Genomic DNA, 20,842 nt, shown 5'->3' with positions numbered 1-20,842 from the left:
AAACAGGAAAATCTCCTTTTGAAATAGATATCCCAAAAGATAAATCTATCCCTATTAGTTGATTGCACTTCTGACATAGTTTTAAGCACTTGCATATTGTAATTGTAGAGAAAATAATAAGACAAAGAAAATATGAGACGTCACTAAATTATTGTGTCATTGACATTATACAATATTTCTGTACTTTTTACAAAGCAGTTCTGTAACTCAAAGGTAACCTCCGCTGAATCAATAGGAATTGTTCCCCATGAAGTGCATACTGTATTAGGATTGCACTGTGAATAAATGCATGTCATAAGGAATGTAGTCCCAATCTACTTTGAGATAAACGGAGATTGATTTTTAAAAATGTGGGCTAGGAGAGGACTACAATGCTTTGCCTATGCTTCGTACGTTTTTAAGTACCAGATGGAAGTTTATTCAGTTTTATACTTTACTTTCTAAATAACATATTTATAACTTCCTTTTCTTTTTGCCCATCAGCATTTTCTTCTAGTATAAAAGCATAAATAGTTACTTATTTTCTGAGGACAAATGTTATTTTTAAAGAATTGGTATCTCTAACTATTTTTAAGTACTTAAATCTAAATTAGATAATAATTTAGATAATATTTCTGGGAAATATTATCCTAGATTTTATATTGGATTTATCAGAATCCAATTATTATTATTCGTCTCTGTAATTTACATCCTAGTGCTAAGAATTCTTATTGAAATTTGATTGAAGAAAGTGTAGTTAATTTTCAAGTCAGTATACCTAGAATTATAATCTTATTCAGTCTACAAAATCTTCTACAATTTCATTTTTACACCATGAAACTGATACTGTATCTATGAAAAAATAACAAAATTAATTGTATCAACTTACAGTTTCCTTTGGAAATGGTGTACCTTCAGGTCTATAAACTGATTTCCTTTCTTGTAAATTTTTCTGCTGTGGTATTTGATGAAATGGAGAGAATTCATCCAGCTTTTTGAACTATAGGAGTCTCCTGGTCTTTTATACTTTCATGTCTTCATCCAACTTGCAAATTCCTGAACGTCAGAGAATCAATTACTTACCAACCATTCCAAAAAGCCGTATTTAGCATCCCTTATCTTACAAAGAGAATCACAAACAGGCATCGGTGGAGGGTATGAGGTGCCTGACATGCAAATTATCATCATCACCACTGGATAGAACAAATAACAACTTGCTACTGGTAAATTTTGCATTTCTGAAAAACACCCATTTTTAACAAGGAAGCCAACTATGATGGAAAATTAACCATTAGTATCACCTCCTCCCTTTTTTGTAAAGAGATTTGTTTCTATAATATATTGTATTGCTGTAAATTATCAGAATTATCTTCTTTTGCCTTGATGCTGTGATTATATGAACACGCACTAGTGTTTTGCAAATAGCAACAGTATATGAGCAAGGAAAAATCCTGAAGTATTACAATAGGATTTAATCAGACTTTAGAGATTATCCAGTCCAACCTTCTAGAAAAGTGGGCATCTAACCTCTACTTTAAAAGGAAAAAAAAAACCCTTCCATGTCAGTTTATTCCTTTATTAAAATACTTACTACTGTCAACAATTTCTTCATGGCATTTAGCTATAATCCTGTTTTTGTACAATTCTGAACCTATTAATTTTCATCCTATGTTCTGAAGCAACAGCAGCAATCAACAAAAATCTCTATCAAAATCTGGCAGTCTTCACATATTTGAACACGACAAATGTCACATTTTACTCATCTCAACTTTCTACTTAACCATTAACCCTTAACCATTTCTGTAACCTCCTATATGTTGTAATTTGGGGGCATCTTTCTTAAACTGTGAGTGACATTACTCCACATATTCCATAAGGAAAGCATAAGCAAGATTAATTACTACTAGTAAATATTTTGTTTAATTTGGACAGTAGAATTATGTTGATGCAACCTAAAATTTCATTAGCATTTTTAATTGTCAGGGCTGGAGCCTCAACTGGACAAAACATCACCAGAAGAGTTTCTTCGGAGACCTCTTGAACGCTTCCTCCATATCTTCTTCCATTTGACTGAGGTAATTTCTGAGCTTTCTTCATCTCATTCTGTTGGTTTTTGGAGCAATATTGAAGATGTATACCAATAGTCCTTGACTAACGGTCTCAATTGAGCCCAACATTTTTGTTGTTAAGTCAGACATTAGTTAAGTGAATTTTGACCCATTTTATGACTTTTCTTGCCATAGTTGTTAAGGGAATCACTGTAGTTGTTAAGTTAGTAACACGGTTAAGTGAATCTGCTTGTCAGAAGGTCGCAAAACATGATCCCATGACCCCAGGACACTGCAACCATCATAAATATGGGTCAGTTGCCAAGCATTTGAATTTTGATCACGTGACCCTGGGGATGCTGCAACAGTTGCAAGAATGAAAACTAGTCATAAGTCACTTTTTCAGTGCCACAGTAACTTTGAATGGTCACTAAATGAACTGTTGTAAGTTAAGAAGTACCTGTATTTTGGAAGTTTCAGAGCCATTATTAAGTGGCACAAAACAGAAAACAGGAAATACTTTTTCTATCCTATGTAAGGTGGTCCACAACTTATAACACAACTGAGCCCAAAATTTATGTTGCTAAGTGAATTTATTAAGTTAATTTTGCCTCATTTTACGACCTTTCTTGCCACAATTGTTAAGTGAATCACTGCAGTTGTTAGTAACACAGTTTTTAAGTGAATCTGAATTCCCCATTGATTCTGTAAGAAAATTGCAAAAGTGATCACATGACAACAGGACACTGCAATCATCACAAATATGAGTCAGTTGCCAAGCATCTGAATTTTGATCACGTGACCACAGGGATGTTGCAATGGTCATGAGTGTGAAAAACAGTTATGTTATTTTTTCAGTGCCATTGTAACTTTGAAAGGTCACTAAACGAATTGTTGTAAGTCGAGGACTATCATATATTGATTTTTGCTGTCACTGTAAGCCATGGTTACTGGAGGGACCACCTGTCGCCCATTGGATCTGGCCAGTTTGTTCTGACAAGTTCTGTTGATTAAACAATGAAATCTGTTTGGATCCCAGAAATGTAACTTCTCTGTGGCTCCACCCATCTGGTGTTTTGGAGGCCTTGTAGACCTGGCTTTTTGCCTTAACCTTTGACTATGGTAGTTAAAGCCCATTCTGAGTAGTGTGTATGTGATTCTCATTGTCTGGTTTTGCTATCTTTTGGTTCATTTGTCTTTATTGTTGTACTGTTTTATTGTTATTTCCTATGTCTTTACTTTGTGAACCATCCAGAATTGCTGGGACTGTGATGGTATACAAATTCAAGAAATAAATTAATTATCCCTCTAGTCTTCTGATTTCTACTTAATATGCACTCAGACAAGCTATCCAAAACAGAGATTTAATAACAGAGATATAGACAGACCTGTGCAACTCTTTTAAAAGATAAACACAAGAATGAGAAAAAGAATTAGTTCATCGTACGTATAGTTTTGAGGTATAGAGGAAACAGAACTCTAACAAATCTGGATGTTTTCTTATGTGAATAATAGCGCCAAAGTCAAAGATTATTCTGTATATTTTGTTATAGCTAAACCATTGGTGCAACAGTTAGAACCACATTCCTAGACTCTTGTGCCTTTTTGAGATCTTGAATGCACAATTTTCTGAAGGATTTTTCTCTTTTTAATAAAACACAAATTTGTTACATGTTAAAAGAGGCAAAGAACAGTTAATTTAGGATGGGACATTTTTGTTTCATGGCCACTTTTTTTCTTAAAGATTTTCTGTATGTTCCATAATAAATGTCCAGTATCTTTTTTTAATACATGAGTATTCTTTGAGCAGAGCTTTACATTGTTATTTTGATTATTGTTGTCTCCTACAAGTTTTCATGAGGTCATCAAAAGTGCAATTAAATCAAATAGAAGCTTCTGTTACCTAAGCAAGAGATGTTTAATTATTTGCAAAAAAAAATAGCAAAAAATATTAAGAAGAAATATACTTGTGGAGAATAGAATGGCTATTACTGTTCAACAGCAGATGTCACTGTTTAACAATGATTTAACAATGATTTAACCAAAGCCGTGACACTTTGTTTAAGCTAAGTTGTATTAGCTGGGTTGAGTACATCTTTGCATTCTTGGTTTTATCATTTACCCAGAATTTTGCATTAGTCACAACATCTCAACCACAGCTGTCAGCAAAATCATAATGGTGTTAACCTCTTTTTTTGGGTATCCTGTTTTCACCAGATGCTTTCCAGACATTTAAAGATATAATTTGTCAAATTCATGACTGGCCAGATAAAATAAGACTTTAAAAAAGGAATAAAAGTATCTATTGCAATTTATAGCCACTTGATAGTCAAAACTACAAAATACCTTGGGTCATGTGTATGTATTTATGTTTGTTTATAACTTTTTACATCTTATGGATAAATCAAGGATCTTTGTGATGTCTAGATATTATATGTTTGAATAAATATAAAAAGAAAAATAAGTCATTCTTAACTGATTTCACAATTTGCCTAAATATGTCTTAAGCCCACCATGTAGAATTCCAGAAAACCAATAATTCTACTTCCAAAACTCATCAAAAGGACTTTAATGTGCCATCTTTCTCTCTCATAATTCTGGAAGAAGTGCAGAGTAAGGAATGTAGGATAACACTCTACCTTCTTTGCAAGCACCTGCTTCTCTAGTGTTTTCTCCATTTTTTTTCCTAACCAAATCTGTCAAGGAGTAAAAGAGAATTATCGCCCAGAGTTCTGGCTGGTAGCACTCCATCTATTCTAGATTTGCACTAGGTTCTCCTGCTTGAGTAGGGGGCTGGACTAGAAGACCCCCAAGGTCCCTTCCAGCTCTTTTCTATTCTATTCTATTCCGTTTCGTAGGATCTGATTTCCCAGCTTCAACCCAAAACAATGTCTTAAGGTCAAACAAGGAAACAGGAACGCAATCCATAGGGCGGGCAATACCACAGCTCCAGCTGTTTCGCCCATGCCTCGGTGTAGGAGCCACAAGGACCCCGTTTCATAATATTTGGGTCGGTTCTTCCCCTTAATCCGTTTCCCCTGGTTGGCGATGCTCCGAATCCATCGGGTCTGAGAAATAAGTCTGGCAAAACTTCGCAGCGAGCGAGAGAGCGATTGAATTAAGGGGCGGCGCTATTTGGGCAATACGTTGCTACCGGCCGTTGCTAAGGGAGGAATTACTTCCTGGGGAATCGAAAGCGCTTCCGGGAACGAGATTGGATTTGAGTTGGAGGTAAGAGGGGTGCTGGGTGAGGTTGATGAGATTCCTGAAAATCTTGGGAGGTGGGGGGGGGGAGACTCTAGCCCCTCGTTTGAGAGGGAGAGAAAAAAAGATTTTTTTCGTCCTGAGCGTTTTTTATTCTAGCTCTAGTCCAGCCAGCCTTCACTGATCTGTGCGAGAACGAGTTTTTCGCATTTCTAATGTTTTTCTTCTTTTTCTCGCGTAACCGCCTTAATGAAATCCTGAATTTCGTCTATTTAATAACTGGCAATTAGTCTAATGCTTTCCCAGAAGGAAAAAGTCAACTGCTGTGTTTTTATTAGTTAGACATATTTTTTTAAAGTAACCTCTAACAATGGGGGGATTAAAAGTAAGAGAGAAGAAAATGTATCTCTTCATAAATAAATGTCACTAAGAGATTTTTATTTGAAAAATGAGCTTGGCATTTGGGCAGATGACTTTTTAAACTTAATTTTTGGTCATATACAGTTGGCTCTGCTCTTCCTATTTTAAGACTGCTTTGATTAAACTATTTAAATTGCTTCCATTGATAGAGATTTAATGATTTATTTTTTAAATCATTATTTTTTAAAGTAATTCTTGAGTTTTTTTATATATAATACTTAGATGGCAAAACTACAAAACCAAAAGTTCTAGTGCCTTTGGTGAGTGCTGAGCCTAGAAAGATGCTGTCCAGCCTCCAAAACAGGAAAATGTTATAAGAATCAGCATGGAGAGAATAAATGTTAAATGAAGCTTTTGTTGCTGCTGCTACTACTATTATCAAATTCCTATTTGATACTGTTCAGTTATTTCTTGTACTTCTGTGATGTATTTGTGTTGTGTTGTGCTTGCGAATTCTGACTTATCACATCACCATAGTTTTATTCACCCTCTAAATGTTTGGATTAAAATTCTGAGATCTGCTTTTAAGCAGGTATTCCAGGGAAGCTTGCTTTTTGTATAAAAAAATTGAAGGCTATACCTGGTATTTTTGATCATTCCCAGAAATGGACCACTGGTAGCCAAGGAGGAATAGAATAGCTTTTGCCAATCTAACTTGTTCCACATGTTTGTTGGACTTCCGTGGAACTAAATTTCAAAGCGCATGCTAGCTGAGATTTCTAAGACTTGGCATTCTGATTATTTGCCTCAGCATTTTGTGCCCTACAGAGTTCCTGAATGAGGATTATGGCTTTATGAAAAAAATGCATATTTAAAATAGAATAGAGCTGGAAGGGACCTTGGAGGTCTTCTAGTCCAGTTCTCAAGCAGGAGAACCTATACCATTTCAGACAAGTGACTGTCTAACCTCTTCATTTTTGTGATATGGTGACCAAAATTGGCTGCAGTATTCCAGATGTGGTCTTACTAGGGTTTTATAAAGCGGTACTAATACTTTGCGTGTTCTTGATTCTATACTTCTGTTTATACAACCCAGGATTGTATTAGCTTTTTTAGTTGCTGCTGCACACTGCTGGCTCATAGTCGAGTGATTGCCCACTAGGACTCCAAGGTCCCTCTCACAGTTACTGTTTTTAACGGAATTTTTCTTTGCAGAAACAAGGCAGTCCAATTTTGTTGGCAGTGTACTTAAGGACTTCACTATGGCTGCTGAGTTGGATTTTTCACCCCCTGAAATCCCAGAGCCTACCTTTATGGAAAACATCTTACACTATGGGCTTTTCTTTGGTGCCATTTTCCAGCTCATTTGTGTTCTGGCGATAATCCTCCCTGTTCCAAAGACATATAAAATGGTAAGCATTTCTTGTCTATGACCGCGCTACTACAGCTGGGCATTGTTACTAACTGCCAGTTTGGCAACGATCACATCATTACCTGATTTTTTTCTCTCAAATATGCTGTTTTTTCTTTCATTCTTTAGAGGACAAAGAGACAGACATCAGTTGAGCAGTTTTTTTTAATCTATTAGGGACTCTCTGTGCATGATAGGAAGTCCATGGCATCCTGACAATTGCAGCTGTTTCCTTAGAATAGAAATGTGGAACCTTTTTTAGCTGAAGGTGACCACACTTTTTTATATTATCTTCGAGAGAAAGCACATGGCAGAATTGGGTTTAATCAAAGCCAATACAGGCTACAGCTTATGCTGAAACTCAGTGTAGCCCAAGCCAGCATTTTCATTTCTTTTTACTTCCTTTTCCCCCCCATTCTGTCTCTTCTTTTTTCTCATTTCATCAGTCATCATCTATTTCCATTTTTACTCCACCAAACTTATTGCCATTTTTACACTTCTGAAGGCAGATACTTTTATTTCCTCCAATACTCTTATAAGGGCTCTCATCCACACTCTGATTTCTTTTGGTCTTCTCCACATCTGTCTGTGTTCTTTTTTATGGGAAAAGAAGAGAGCAAAATAAATAGATTTAATCGAATTCAGTGACAATCATTGCAGTAAATTAATATAAGGAAAGAGATGGCAGGCTAGATATGGATATCTGGCAAACTGAGAAGACCGTTCTTAATTGAAAACTTCATCTCATTGCCAGGAAGTGATATAGCAAAGGATTCCAGATTGGGGGAAAACACAGTGGCATTTTATTTTTAGCTTGGCAAAAATCCAGGTTGTAACAACTTGTGGACACATGAGTGTTAGGCAAGACTGTGGTTATTGTTATGTTTTCTTACATACTTCTTGTACAAAAAGTAGTTGCATATCATGAATGGGAGTTGCTCTTGTCAAAATTTGGCTGACCTTTTATTTTTAATTTTTTATTATATTTTCTATATTAATAGAACCTGAGAATATGAAATGGTAGGATTGTAACAAATGAAAATCTCAGCAATCTTCCGCAATAGCCAGTGTTCTCTCTCAACACCCATAATTCCTAGTCAATGTACTGGCCATCCAGTGCAAGGATTTCCAATACAACTGGAAAAAGCACCAGGCTGAGGAAGTTACACACTTATTTCAAGCTTTACAAATAAGATAGGATTTCTAAAATATAAGAAAAGAAATAATAAACAGAAAGAAATATAATAGAATCTTACAAATTAAGATCATTGTTGAATTATTTTTACCTCAAAAGTATTAAGAATTTTATATTTTCTGGGTACATTAGACATTAATACATCTTGATGTCTGAAATAATTTTGAAAGTAAATTGGATACAGAATTTAATCCAATTCGAAAATCATTTTAGAATGCTAAGACTGTTAAAAGGCTGGTACTACACTGAAAATTTGGGGGGAGTAATTATTAAACCTTTTAATAGGTTGTGTAGGAATTAATTTTATGATTTATGATGTGTTGACTTGTTATTGATATTCATATTATTTGGATTTTAACAATTTGAAATTTTTATATTGATATAGTATATTCAGTTACTTAGCCTAATCAGTGAAATATTGAACATTTTAACAATTCTTAATGCTTATAATTCCCTGTTTATCCACTGTGTTTTATTTTTTATTTTACCTCTTTTTCCCTTTGTTCTTTTTTGTGCTTGTATTTTTTCCTTTTCCTATTCTGAAAAATTCTTAATAAAAATATAGTTTAGTGAGAGGTTGATTAATGCAATAGTTGCCCGCATTTTACTTTTGCAGCTTAATACATCAGCATTGAAGGCATTAGAGGATATAACCTAGTTCCAAGGGTTAGCAAAATAGTAGCACTTGCAAGCACTATAGCATATATGAATTCTCTCAGATGGCTTCTGTTGGTCCCCAAAATAATTTGAAGAAAATTATTTAATTGACCAGTATCTTGAGTGCTCATCAAATATCACACAATTTTAGTGTTCCCATCTGAAATTTTGCAAGACATTCAGCATGAATGCTGAAATCCTATAAAACCTTGGCCTTATTTAAAGATTTTTGCCCATTTTTAAAAATGTGTATTTTGACATCCGCATAAGAGACTACCTCTAGTATCCTCAGAGGTCAACAGTGGTCTCCAGGTACAATTAGCACAATACTATTGTAACCAGAAGTTCAAGCTTCTGGTTAAGATTATAGTTCATTTCCCAATACACCACTGACAACATCACTATTCTGTAATTGTCACTTTTATTTGGTTCCAAAATGTGGCTACCTCACCAATCTCTGGGCCTCTTCAGAATTAAAGCAGGATTTTCAGAATTCAAATTTTGAATAAGACTAACCTTGTGCATTTGATGACATAATTGTGTGTTTGTAACTGGTGATTAAAAAAAATAGTCTCCCTCCCTCCTGCTATCAAATTTATTCCAGGTATCCATGTTTTTTTGCAGGACTGTTTTTTCTTCCTTTGCACTTGTCTTCAGCAAGCATACATTGTTTTAATTTAGCCCCAAATGCTGAGTATTATGCCAACTAGCTGAGGACTTCGCGATTATGAATTATTTAATAGCAAAGAAAACAGTTTTATTGTTTGAATGTAAACTAAGTCAACTTTCCTGCAAATAATAAACACATCAAGTTTCCTCAGTGAAAAGCAAATGCCAGAATATGATGCAGCTATAATACTTTAAAAATAGCAGGAACTTATTCCATAAGCTACAATTTTTCACATAGGAATTAGCCCTGTAGTTAACTAATATAGAGTTACCATGAAGATTTATATTTTATAAATGTATTAATCTTTCAGATGCTAGTTTATATTTTCTTCCTTTTAAAGAAATAAACCTTGTTTATTCCCCCCCTATAAAACCTGACACAGCATACATAGATGTACACCCACTTAAACTATTTAATTTTGAGATGCTTGAAACTTGGTTAACTGTATATTGTTGAGTTAGGAAGGCACCTGCAGAACTACTGGATACAGTTCATGGTTTAGCCAATTTCATGTCTGCATATTAAAAAACATAATGGGCAGAGAGTAGGACAACCTAAAGTTGTTTTCTTGCATAAATTTTAAGAATAAAATGATATTAAGGTTATATTAGATAGGAGTAATTTGATTCTGTGGAGGACATTGGAAAACTACCATCAAACTAATATCTCAAAAGATATGTTCATTCTCTGTTGGGGTTGACATTACATTAAATGTTAAATTGTAATTTTAAAAATACTCAAAATTGAATTCCTTGAGATTGTAAGAATCAGTGGGCTGCAGAAAAGAGTCAGGCAAACAGAATTCTCATTATACCCGATTGGGCCTTACGTTATCCTGGGAATCTCCTGCAGACAGACAATAGTAGTAGTAGTAGTAATAAAGTTGGAGGGGACCTTGGAGGTCATCGAGTCCAACCCCCTGCTCAGGCAGGAAACCCTACACCATTTCGGACAAATGGCTGTCCAGTCTCTTCTTAAAAACTTCCAGTGTTGGAGCATTCACCGCTTCTGGAGGCAGGTTGTTCCACTGGTTAATTGTTCTCACTGTCAGGAAGTTTCTCCTTAGTTCTAGATTGCTTCTCTCCTTGATTAGTTTCCATCTGTTGCTTCTTGTCCTGCCTTCAGGCGCCTTGGAGAATAGCTTGACTCCCTCTTCTTTATGGCAACCCCTGAGATATTGGAACACTGCTATCATGTCCCCCCTCGTCCTTCTCTTCATTAAACTAGACATACCCAATTCCAGCAGCCGTTCCTTATATGCTTTAGCCTCCAGTCCCCTAATCATCTTTGTTGCTCTTCTCTGTACTCTTTCTAAAGTCTCAAAATCATTCTTTGCTATGCACTATTTCCAATTCATTCTGATTATTAAAAGGAAGCATGATTATTCTTTACTTACCATAGTAATTTTATCTGTTTCCATGTTTTCTCTTCTTCATTGAGGAATGTTTAAACTATGCCCTTTAAGTCTCTGAATGATAAATGCTTTTGCTTCTGTTTGTCCAAAGGATTGAAGTTTCCTGTGGGTGAATCATACACCTTGGCATGCGAGTCCTCTATCATTTCTTGGAAGGACACATACGCAAATTGCCATAGCCCTGTAACTTAAGAGAGATTTCAGCCAAGTTCATTGATTATGAAGATACTGGTTGCTCTTCTTCCCTTTCCAGCAGAGCAAAATCGTCATTGCTTTCTAAGAGGCTTAAAATCAGCATAGATTTCTGTGCCAGTTTTCTATAGTTTTTTTTTTCCAGTTGGCATACATTAATTGTGGACATCTTTAGAATCCAAAAAAATATTTATATCAAAACTTGTTTAATAAGGGAAAGCAATCTGTGAATTGAGCTTCCTCTAAAATATCATGAATATGTATGATCTCTCTCCCCTCCCTCCCTCCCTGCCCCTCCCTCTCTCTCTCTCTCTCTCTCTCTCCCTCTCCCTCTCTCCCTCCCTCCAATTCTTTGGTTCCAACAGAAGAAAACTGTTTTCTCCATATCTTTCCAAAGTTTTCCCACCAGTTTTGTAAACTTATCAGGCCCTATGTACCAAAGTAGGCTAGAGAGAAGGTGGAGAGAATATTTAAAACCGAAGCTGATACTGAAGTCTTAAAGTTTGCATGGATGAAACCTAAAAATATCAGTCTCAAATGGGATAGTCTACATTCAGTGTTCTGCTAATTTCAGACACATCCTAATCTTTGTTAACACAAAACAAATAACACATCATGAATTAATAGATTATAGTCTATAAAGATTTTTAAAGGACTTACAGAAAGTCAACATGATCGGGATTATCCAAATCTCAGATGATAATGCTGTTCCAAAGGGCAGGTGTTATGACAGAGAAGGCATGCTTCTCTGGTCCCACTAGGTGGCAGTGTTTCATAGAAGTGATCCAAAGCATGCCCACCCTGTCAGATCCCATGGGTCAGCCAGAAACCATCAGAGATAGGTGGCCCCACAGGTAACAAAGCCTGGGTCATGAAGGGCTTTATGGGTGATAACCAGCACAGCAAAATTCACCTGGAAGTTATAGATATCCGATGCAATTGTGTAGTAATGATATTGTATAGAGTACCCTGGTGCATTCATAATTATACATACCATTGCATTTTGGACTAGGTATACCATATTTTCCCCCCAAATAAGATCTAATCGGAAAATAAGCCCAAGCATAATTTTTCAGGATGCTCAGTAATATAAGCCCTACCCCCAAAATAAGCCCCAGTTAAGATCGTCAACCAGACAGACGTATTTAATTAAAAAAATATTATATAATTAAATATAAATAATATTATTGACATTATTTGAATAAATGTAGATTGTAGTACATAAAAAATAAGACATCACTTGAAAATAAGCCCTAATGCATCTTTTGGAGCAAAAAATAATATAAGACCCGGTCTTTTTTCAGGGAAATATGGTAGCTTCTTGATAGTATTTAAGGAGAGCCTCATATAGCATGAATTGAACAGTCCAGTCAGGAAGTGACTAAGGCATGACTGTTCATGAATAGGGCTTCCTGATCCAGAAATGGGTACAATTGGTGTACAAGATGGATTTGTTCAAAACCCCTGTTTTCAGGTAGAATTGGAAAATCCAAGAGGATTCCTAAATTGCATGCAAGTTTGTCTGGCAAGTTTAATCCTATCCAAAACTAGAAGATAGACAGTATCTAGATTTGGGAAGCGTAGAACCCAAAGCTCAGTCTTATTTGGGTAAAGCAATTTATACTATCATCTATTAGTCCTTTTTTCCCCTTCACTTTGTTCTCAACTTCGCTACTTTTCCTTCTCTTTGATATAGTTTGACTTACATTCTTTGAAGCACTTCCTTCTCCCTTTCCTGACTCAGAATCAATGTCTTTAGCGTAGTATTGCTATTTTCTATATAATCAGCTAATTATTAGTTGTTAGATTTTAACTCTTCCATGTTTTTTCATCTTTTTTTTTTTGCCCACCTTGGCTACAAAGCTGTGCTGATCAGCACTCCTGACCTCAAAATACAGGTGGTAATGTCCAGTGTTAAGACTGTAGAGTTTTGTTTTAAAAAATTGACATTCACATAAAAGTTTCTTCTAAGTAAAAAATACCTAGGGTCAGCCTGAATAAACTTTTTAATTAAATTTTCTGTGTAAAAGATATAAGTATAAAACATGTAGTACTTAAAAAGACTTTGATTTTATAAATGATTCGTGAGCACGTTTATCCAACATTCTCCTGTACCAGCAAATAATTAAAAAGATCCACAAAATCATTAATGTTCTGTTTTCCTTAATGAACTTAACAGGATACTGAATGCTTTGAAACAAAAAGTGCTGAAGTAGTCAAGAAACCCAAAATTGCTGCTATCTCAGTGAACAAGAAGCTCAAAAAAGAAACAAAGAAGAAACGGTAAAATGGTATCATGATGAAATTTTCACAGCAACCTTTTGGCAACAAGTCAAATTGCAGTGAAGATGATGTTGGCGAAAAATGAACATCCAAATATATTTGATAAAGCTGTCCTTATTCTACTTTTGAGGAAGTAGATAACACTTTCTAAAATGGCTTGAGATTTATTGTTTCACCTGATCTGTAATAAATAGCCTGTAAGATTAGTGAGAAATATTGGCTCAGTAACAGGAAAACAATCTTTTCTTTGGTCAGTGTTTGAGAGACAACTGGATCATAGGCATGTCCCATCTTTTAAACAAAGGAATCAAAGCACTCTACTACTTTTGTATGTTAGTAATATAATTGTTTATATTATTGTTATTCTTTCCTTTTTTTTATTAAAAAGAGTCCTAATAACTGTGTCTGAGTTTAGCTTTTTTGGAATTTGAGAATTCTTTGGCGTTTTACTGTTGTCCTATTCTTGTGTATAATAAACCAAGTTGTTTAAATTATCTTTAAGCTAATTGGACTGAATAAATGAAAACTGATTCCCACTCAACAAAAGATGAACAATTCTGTGCCAATAAAAATGTCTCAGAGCCAATAAAAAACGTCTCAGATCCAGTTTGGTATAGTGGTTAAGGCAACAAGCCTGAAACTGGGAGACTGGAAGTTCTAGTCTTAGTTTAGGCACAAAGCCAGCAGGATCACCTTGGACCAGTCATTCAATCTCAGCCTTAATAGGAGGCAATGACAAACCACTTCTGAAAAACCTTGCCAAGAAAACTGCAGGAACTTGTCCAAGCAGTCTCCAACAATCAGACACAATTAAACAGAAGGGGGAAAAAAACCCTCAGTAGTGTTATCAGCAGGCTAGTTGTGGATCTTCTACTAGTAAATAAAATGTACTTTTCCTAAAGTGAAATAGCCTTCATTATGCTGTTGATAGCAAATTGAAGACAGAATTGTGGTGGCTATGTAGCCAAAATAGAGCTATTGAGAAACTAGAAGCATTTTCACCTTCCTGGGAAAATTCCCAAATCTGCAGATGGGGAAAAAAATTAACTAGAAAAAAACTAACCCTGAACAAAAATATTCGTTGCTGCCAAATATATATATTTATGTTAATAACAAAATATACAATTTGCTGTGTTAGGTGTCTGCCCCTGCCATCTTACGATGTTCCACAAGCAAACTTGCTGTGTGCAGATAATTATGCAATAGGTCAAATGTGTCATGTCTGCGATGGGATCCATGAAGCTGGATCAAACAATCTAGTGGAAAGTAGTGCCTTTCAGGGGATAAGAGAACAAACCCTTATATGCAAACATTATGATGTATCAGTAGAAGGATCCTGAGAATTCAATCCTAGGTAGCGGTGAATATTTCTCTCTTAGGGCGCAGAGAAAAAATATCTGCTGCGAACTCCACATAGGTGTCAGGAAGGGCATTCAGCCAGTAAACACTCAGCTCCATCCAGTCGCCCTGATTCTACTCCAAATTAAAAAATTACAGGGTTGTAAAAAAAAAAGGAGTCAGAGAAAGTTGGGCAACCTGCAAATTGACCCCTTCAGATCTCCCCCTCCGATTCAGCCATGGGGCTCTGTTCTTCCATGGCCATTTTTCTGTTTCACCTGCCAGAAAGAACCTCGCCTAACTAGTTTTTTTCAGCCCTGCTTAGGAATCCTAACTTCATGGAACATTTCCGGAGGTCACTATTCCTACTGATCTCAGACTTAACAAAGGGGTTTCCAATACTATTTGCATCAGGAGAGCAGATGGTGGAGACTCTCCTCACCTTGTATCCCCTTTAAATTCAATGTTCAGGATGTAGGTACTGAGTTTAAAATAGTATTTCTCAATCTTAGCAACTTTCAGATGTGTATACTCCAACTATCAGAATCCATCAGTATTACTGCAAAAGTACAGTAAACAGTCCTTTGCCAGGGTAGCAGCATAAAACAAACTTCCAGGGATATTTGGGGCAGGGCTGTGGAGTCGGTAGATAAATGTTCCGACTCCGACTCCTCAGTTTTTTGTACTTCTGACTCCGACTCCGACTCCAGGTACCCAAAATTTCCTTCGACTCCGACTCCACAGCTGTGGAGTCGGTAGATAAATGTTCCGACTCCGACTCCTCAGTTTTTTGTACTTCCGACTCCGACTCCAGGTACCCAAAATTTACTCCGACTCCTCGACTCCGACTCCACAGCACTGATTTGGGGAACAATAATTGCCAAGGAAGAGGGGAAAAGCCCATAGAAATGCAAAAAGCAAAACAAAACTCAATTTATTTTGGAATCTGCATAAAGGAGAGCTCAGAAAGGAAGACCTAGTGTTAAACTGACATAACAGAAGTTGGACCTTACTTTATCAAATGCATATCAGTTTATCCACTCTATGCATTTGATGAAATGAACAGCAATTCTTGAAATCTTGACCTTTTATAAAATTGATTAGACAGAAAGGGTGCTAATAAACTGATTTTGGGAATCTTGGGCATGCAAATGTTGTAGCTGTTGCATGTTCAGTCTCTTCAAATTAAACATTATTTTGGCTTAATTATTTCTTAGTATTTTCATTAGCAGGGGTACATTAGTATTTTAAAAAATAATAGTTATACCTGACATATGAGTGCTTTTCACAAAGCTGGACATGGATAATGGAAAATACCAAAAGATATCAATGTTGTAGGCTAGATTTCAGAGTTAACATCCTCAGAAAAAGGCAATAACAAATCAATTCCATGTTCTTGCCAAGGAAAGCACATAAATTGCCCATGAAATCACCAGGATTCAGATTCAGCATGAAGGATATTTCATTTAAACACAATGGAACCAGGAGCAAACTGAGTTTTGATGAAAACACATTTTTGTTTAGCTTCTCTTTATCTGCTTAAAAGGTAAGCATCAAAATCCCTGAAATCCTATTACTCATAAATAATTGTAATTAACAAAATCAGAAAAACCAGTTCAACTCCAAAGGCTTAGAAGTGTTTATGTATTTACCACTTTCCAGCTTCTGGTCTTTTAGCAATTATCATTTTAACTGAGAATGTTTTTAACCCTTTTGGGGTAAAATAGTCACAGCTGCTAATAAAATCATCCAGAGCAGATTCCATAGCAAAAGTCAGCTTCCAATCATCTACTTTCTGGACTGCAGATTTTAGAGGAATTTGCAAATCTTTCAAGGGACATCATCCCCAGCCAATATTCTCTATAATAGCAAGACTAGATTAACTTTTCTTTTTCCATGGGATAATTGTACTCTAAGGTGAGATGAGAGCAGTAATTAAATGCTCCTCAAGGAGTGCTCTCTTCTATTAAATCCTCCCCCCCCTCCTTTTAGAGAACCTATTTTGGAAGTTCCCAGTAGACACTGCCCAGATTTCTGCACTGAATTCTGGTAGACTTAACTTTTCTCCCTCTCAGCAATAACAACTAGGATGGTGGCATTTTTCATTAAGAGAAAAATATATTTGTGTGTGGAAGATTCTTCCCCCCAACCCTTCCCTTTGCAATTTGTTCCTTTTATTATGTTTCATTGTGTTGCTTTCTGTTGACTGAAATTGATTATGTTAAGAGCATGTCTTTATGCAGCTCTTGTTCTGGCCATAGGGTCCCTCGAGGCTCTGTAAGAAGTAGCTCATGACCAATAATCCTAGGGGCACAGTTCATTTAAATCCTGATTAATCCTTTTCAGACCTTCTTTACTTTTGTTTTGGTGGACTTACTCCGTGCCTTGCGTGCACTCAGGCAGAAGGTTGTTCCTGTAAGACATAAAACAGCAGCTCGGGGCTGTTTTTAAGGCAGGCAGATACCTGCCCTGACTTCTTCAAGGCTCAGAAATAGATGGTTAAGAGCTGTTTCATGGCTGTTGGATTGGCTTCTTCTGAAGCCAGAACCTGAAGCTGTAAACATTCATGAAAATAAGAATATTCTCCTGGCACAGATGTATGCCTCTAAATTAGGGAGCTGGGAATGAGCGTAATTTCATTCATTCATTTGATTTATATCCTAACTCATTCCCAGAAGTATTAAAAATTTTGTCTGGACTAGAGTAAGGGACTTCCCAGGTGAATTTGCTACTGGAAACCTCAGCCATCACTGTAATATCGGGGAGCAATTTCATACTGTATCCAAAATAAGTATAAGAGTTTTCCTGGGTGAAATCAATATACTATACTGCAAATCATTATATGTTTAGTTAAGATAGCACCAATCAAAATATGCCACTTTTACTAATGGCTGTATTCACAGTACCTGTTTTTCTGAGTTGCTGTTGCTTCAGGATCATTTCCTCTTGTCATTTTTCCTTTGAGGATCTCAATCGAGATATGGCAATGCTGAGGGCAAACAAAGCAGATTAGGCAGACTCTTGGCCTGTGTGGTCCTCCCAATCTGGAGAATGTTTAAGGTTGATATCAACCCGCCCAGATAAACCAGAGAAGAAAAGGACTAGATGAATTGATTCTACTTTATTGCAAGGCTATATTAACAGAACTTGTGGGCAATCTTAAGTCTTCCTGTCTGGAGAGGAATTATCAGGCTATTCACTGGCTCTTCATTCCACTATGGTTGTCAGGTCTGCTTTTTGAATCTGACATTAGTCCACCATTTCTTCCCTGGAAGTCAATGACCCTTTGCCCCATGGCAGTCATTTTCTTTGAGGGCCTGTATCATATTCTCAAAAGGCCAAATATATCTACTGACCACAAAAAGCGGGAGCCATTTCACGGAACTGCTGTCTACAATGAAGTAATTGCATTAGATGTTTTCTCCAGATACTGAGGTAACAAAGATAAAGAACAATAATTTGGGGCAAGGAGTTCCATAGATGTGATATTGAGAAGAATTGCTCTTATAAAATCCAATTTTAAGTTTCATAGGGAAGTTCCTAGTAAGCCATCATATCTCTTTTATCAACTACATTCCTTTGTTTTTCATGAAACTAGTCATATACAAAGGCCCAGGTTAGAAAACCGGATATCTGTAAGATTAAAATATCTCTGTTAATTTAAACAGGCTGGGCACGCCCTCATTATGGAAGCTCTACATTTACTAGGGGAAATTTTATGTTCTCCTGTTATATGCAATTATAGTGCTTAACACTACTGTCTAGTTCTTTGCACTAAAAGCAAACACACACAATCTGCTTAATAATTTCTAGTTTGAAATGCTGTTCTGTAACCTGTACTATCCAGGGTTCTTAAGACATCCACTTAACTTTGTTGGTGTTTGATATGTAAACTAAATCCTAAACTGAATTACTGAATTCTTGCTACTTGTCTTCAGTTGGAATCTTTTCTGGCTTTAGTATTTGAAATCATTTAGCCAGTCCACCTGGAATTCTTTGGGCTAAAAACATATACTGCACCATAAGAATTAATATAATGCTGCATCTAATAATTAAGGGCATAATGACCTTATTCACATGGTATGGTAGGCCAGGGATTCTTAAATAATTGTTTATTGAAAAAACTACCGTACTATTGGGTAATTTCAGGCATCACACTAAGGAGAGGTTATGAATTTCAAACCGCATTAAAACTTAATGAAAAGCTGAGCAACATTCATTTTGAAAATCCCAATGTTCAGATTTTCAATGACACAATTATTCCAACACTACTATATTTTGGAAAGAAATTATGTAAAGGATCTAAGGACTCTGTCCATCTGTCTGTCTGCCAGCAGGATAACTGTCCAAAACAGAAGAGGATCATATTTGATGAGGTAACAGAAGCCAACAAAAGGAACAAGTTTGAAAATAGGGCAAATCAGACTGGAAACTCTGAAGGAAAATCCTCCCCCCCCCCCCCCCAATGCATCTCTATGGGAAAAGCAACTGGGCAGCCTTTTGCAGTCTTGGCGATTTGGTTCCAGCTCACCAAGATTTTACACTAACTTAATGATACATACTGTAATCAATAAAAAAAATGTAATGGGATATGGATGCTAAATTGATGAAAAATGATGAAGATGAGGATGATCATTATAATATATATGATTTTTTCCCCAGAATTATAAAATGCAGCCCATGGCTAGCAAAAATGGCCAATATATGATTTAGCACAGTGGTTCTCAACCTTTTTAATGCTGCGACCCCCAACCGGTTGTAAGTCAAGGACTAAACCGGTCGTAAGTCGAGGACTAAACTGGTCGTAAGTCGAGGACTACCCAACCGGTCATAAGTTGAGGACTTTCCCTGCCCGGGAGCGCTGCACATGCGTGGTTCCACCCCCTGCGCCGGCCGAGGCGTAGCTGGCAAGCGGCAGAGACGGAGCAGGCCGACCACCAGCTGGCCCAGCCCAAGGGAGGTAAGGCACCCGCCGGAAAAGGGGAAAAAATGGCGGACAGCCTTGCTTGGCGACCCCCGTGAAATGGTCGATCGACCCCAAATGGGGTCACGACCCATAGGTTGAGAACCGCTGATTTAGCAGGAAGTATGAGCCAATCAGTTTCTAAGTCTTTGGTATGTTCCACAGTAGTGAAAGAGAAGGACATGCTGTCTAGAAGAAAAGCCTTTTAATGCAATTCGGTAATTCTGAGATGGAATTCCAAGATTTTAAAAACTGTCTAAAAAGAAGGAACCTTTAGTTCTGACTAGTACTGGCTTAACTACTTTCAAACTTAATAGTGGATTTCTCCTCAAGGAAACTTGGAATTACTGTCCCAAAATATCATCTATCTGAATCTTTTCATGAGGACACAATTGGATTTACAAACCATCTTAGATGCATTTTACATCAGTGGGATTTGTTCTTCAAGAAGTTAGTTTCCAAAGTTGGTCAGCTATGTTGACTCATTCTTTTTTACATCAATCTGCTACGATACCTGCAACATGAATATTACCATACAATACTTAGCTATCTTGGAATATTATTATAAAGAATGACAGAGGATGTTTATTTGAAGTTCCTTGAATCCTTTTAATATCCAAAGTAATAAACTTCTTTGTTGTGTGAACCAGTCATTGTAATTGATAAACTTTTGGCATGCTGTGTGAGTTCAGCCAAAATGGTTTATGTAAAAAAAATTAAATTCATATGGGTCATATACAGTACATCAAGCATAGAGCACATATCTCAAATACATAAACACCAAGTAAGCCATAGTTTGTATAACCATTGTTTCTTTAATATGACAGAAAGCTAAGTGATAAAGCCTTTTTCCCAGAACAGATTGGCTGGATTTAAACAATATTAATATTTAAATAATATTAATAAGCCAAAATGAAACAAACCACCCTGTGGCATATACCCTACCCCTCTTTCCACGAAGATAGTCATGTGTGCTACTCGTTTCCAAGTTACCTTGGAGCAGTGTCTCAACCTTGGCCACTTGAAGCTTGCGTGAATTTCAACTCTCTGGTTGGAGAATTCTGGAAGTTGAAATCCACTCAGCTTAAAATGGCTAAGGTTGAGAAGCACTGTCTTGGAGGAATCTCA

General features: G+C 36.4%; 1 protein-coding gene across 1 annotated transcript; it reads left to right on the top strand.

The window, feature by feature from the left end:
• The first annotated feature begins 5,215 nt into the window (after positions 1–5,215).
• MANBAL (mannosidase beta like) lies at positions 5,216–13,907 on the top strand. The gene is made up of 3 exons (XM_015815752.1): positions 5,216–5,258; positions 6,807–7,003; positions 13,310–13,907. The coding sequence occupies exons 2-3, from the start codon at positions 6,854–6,856 to the stop codon at positions 13,415–13,417; spliced, it is 258 nt and encodes an 85-aa protein (XP_015671238.1). The 5' UTR covers positions 5,216–5,258; positions 6,807–6,853; the 3' UTR covers positions 13,418–13,907.
• The last annotated feature ends 6,935 nt before the right edge of the window (positions 13,908–20,842 follow it).

The sequence above is a fragment of the Protobothrops mucrosquamatus genome, unplaced genomic scaffold (assembly GCF_001527695.2).
Source record: "Protobothrops mucrosquamatus isolate PMUCROS unplaced genomic scaffold, P.Mucros_1.0 scaffold373, whole genome shotgun sequence".
Classification (NCBI taxonomy): Eukaryota; Metazoa; Chordata; class Lepidosauria; order Squamata; family Viperidae; genus Protobothrops; species Protobothrops mucrosquamatus.
Note: the sequence above shows the minus strand (reverse complement) of the source record. Positions and strands in the feature narration are given on the sequence as shown.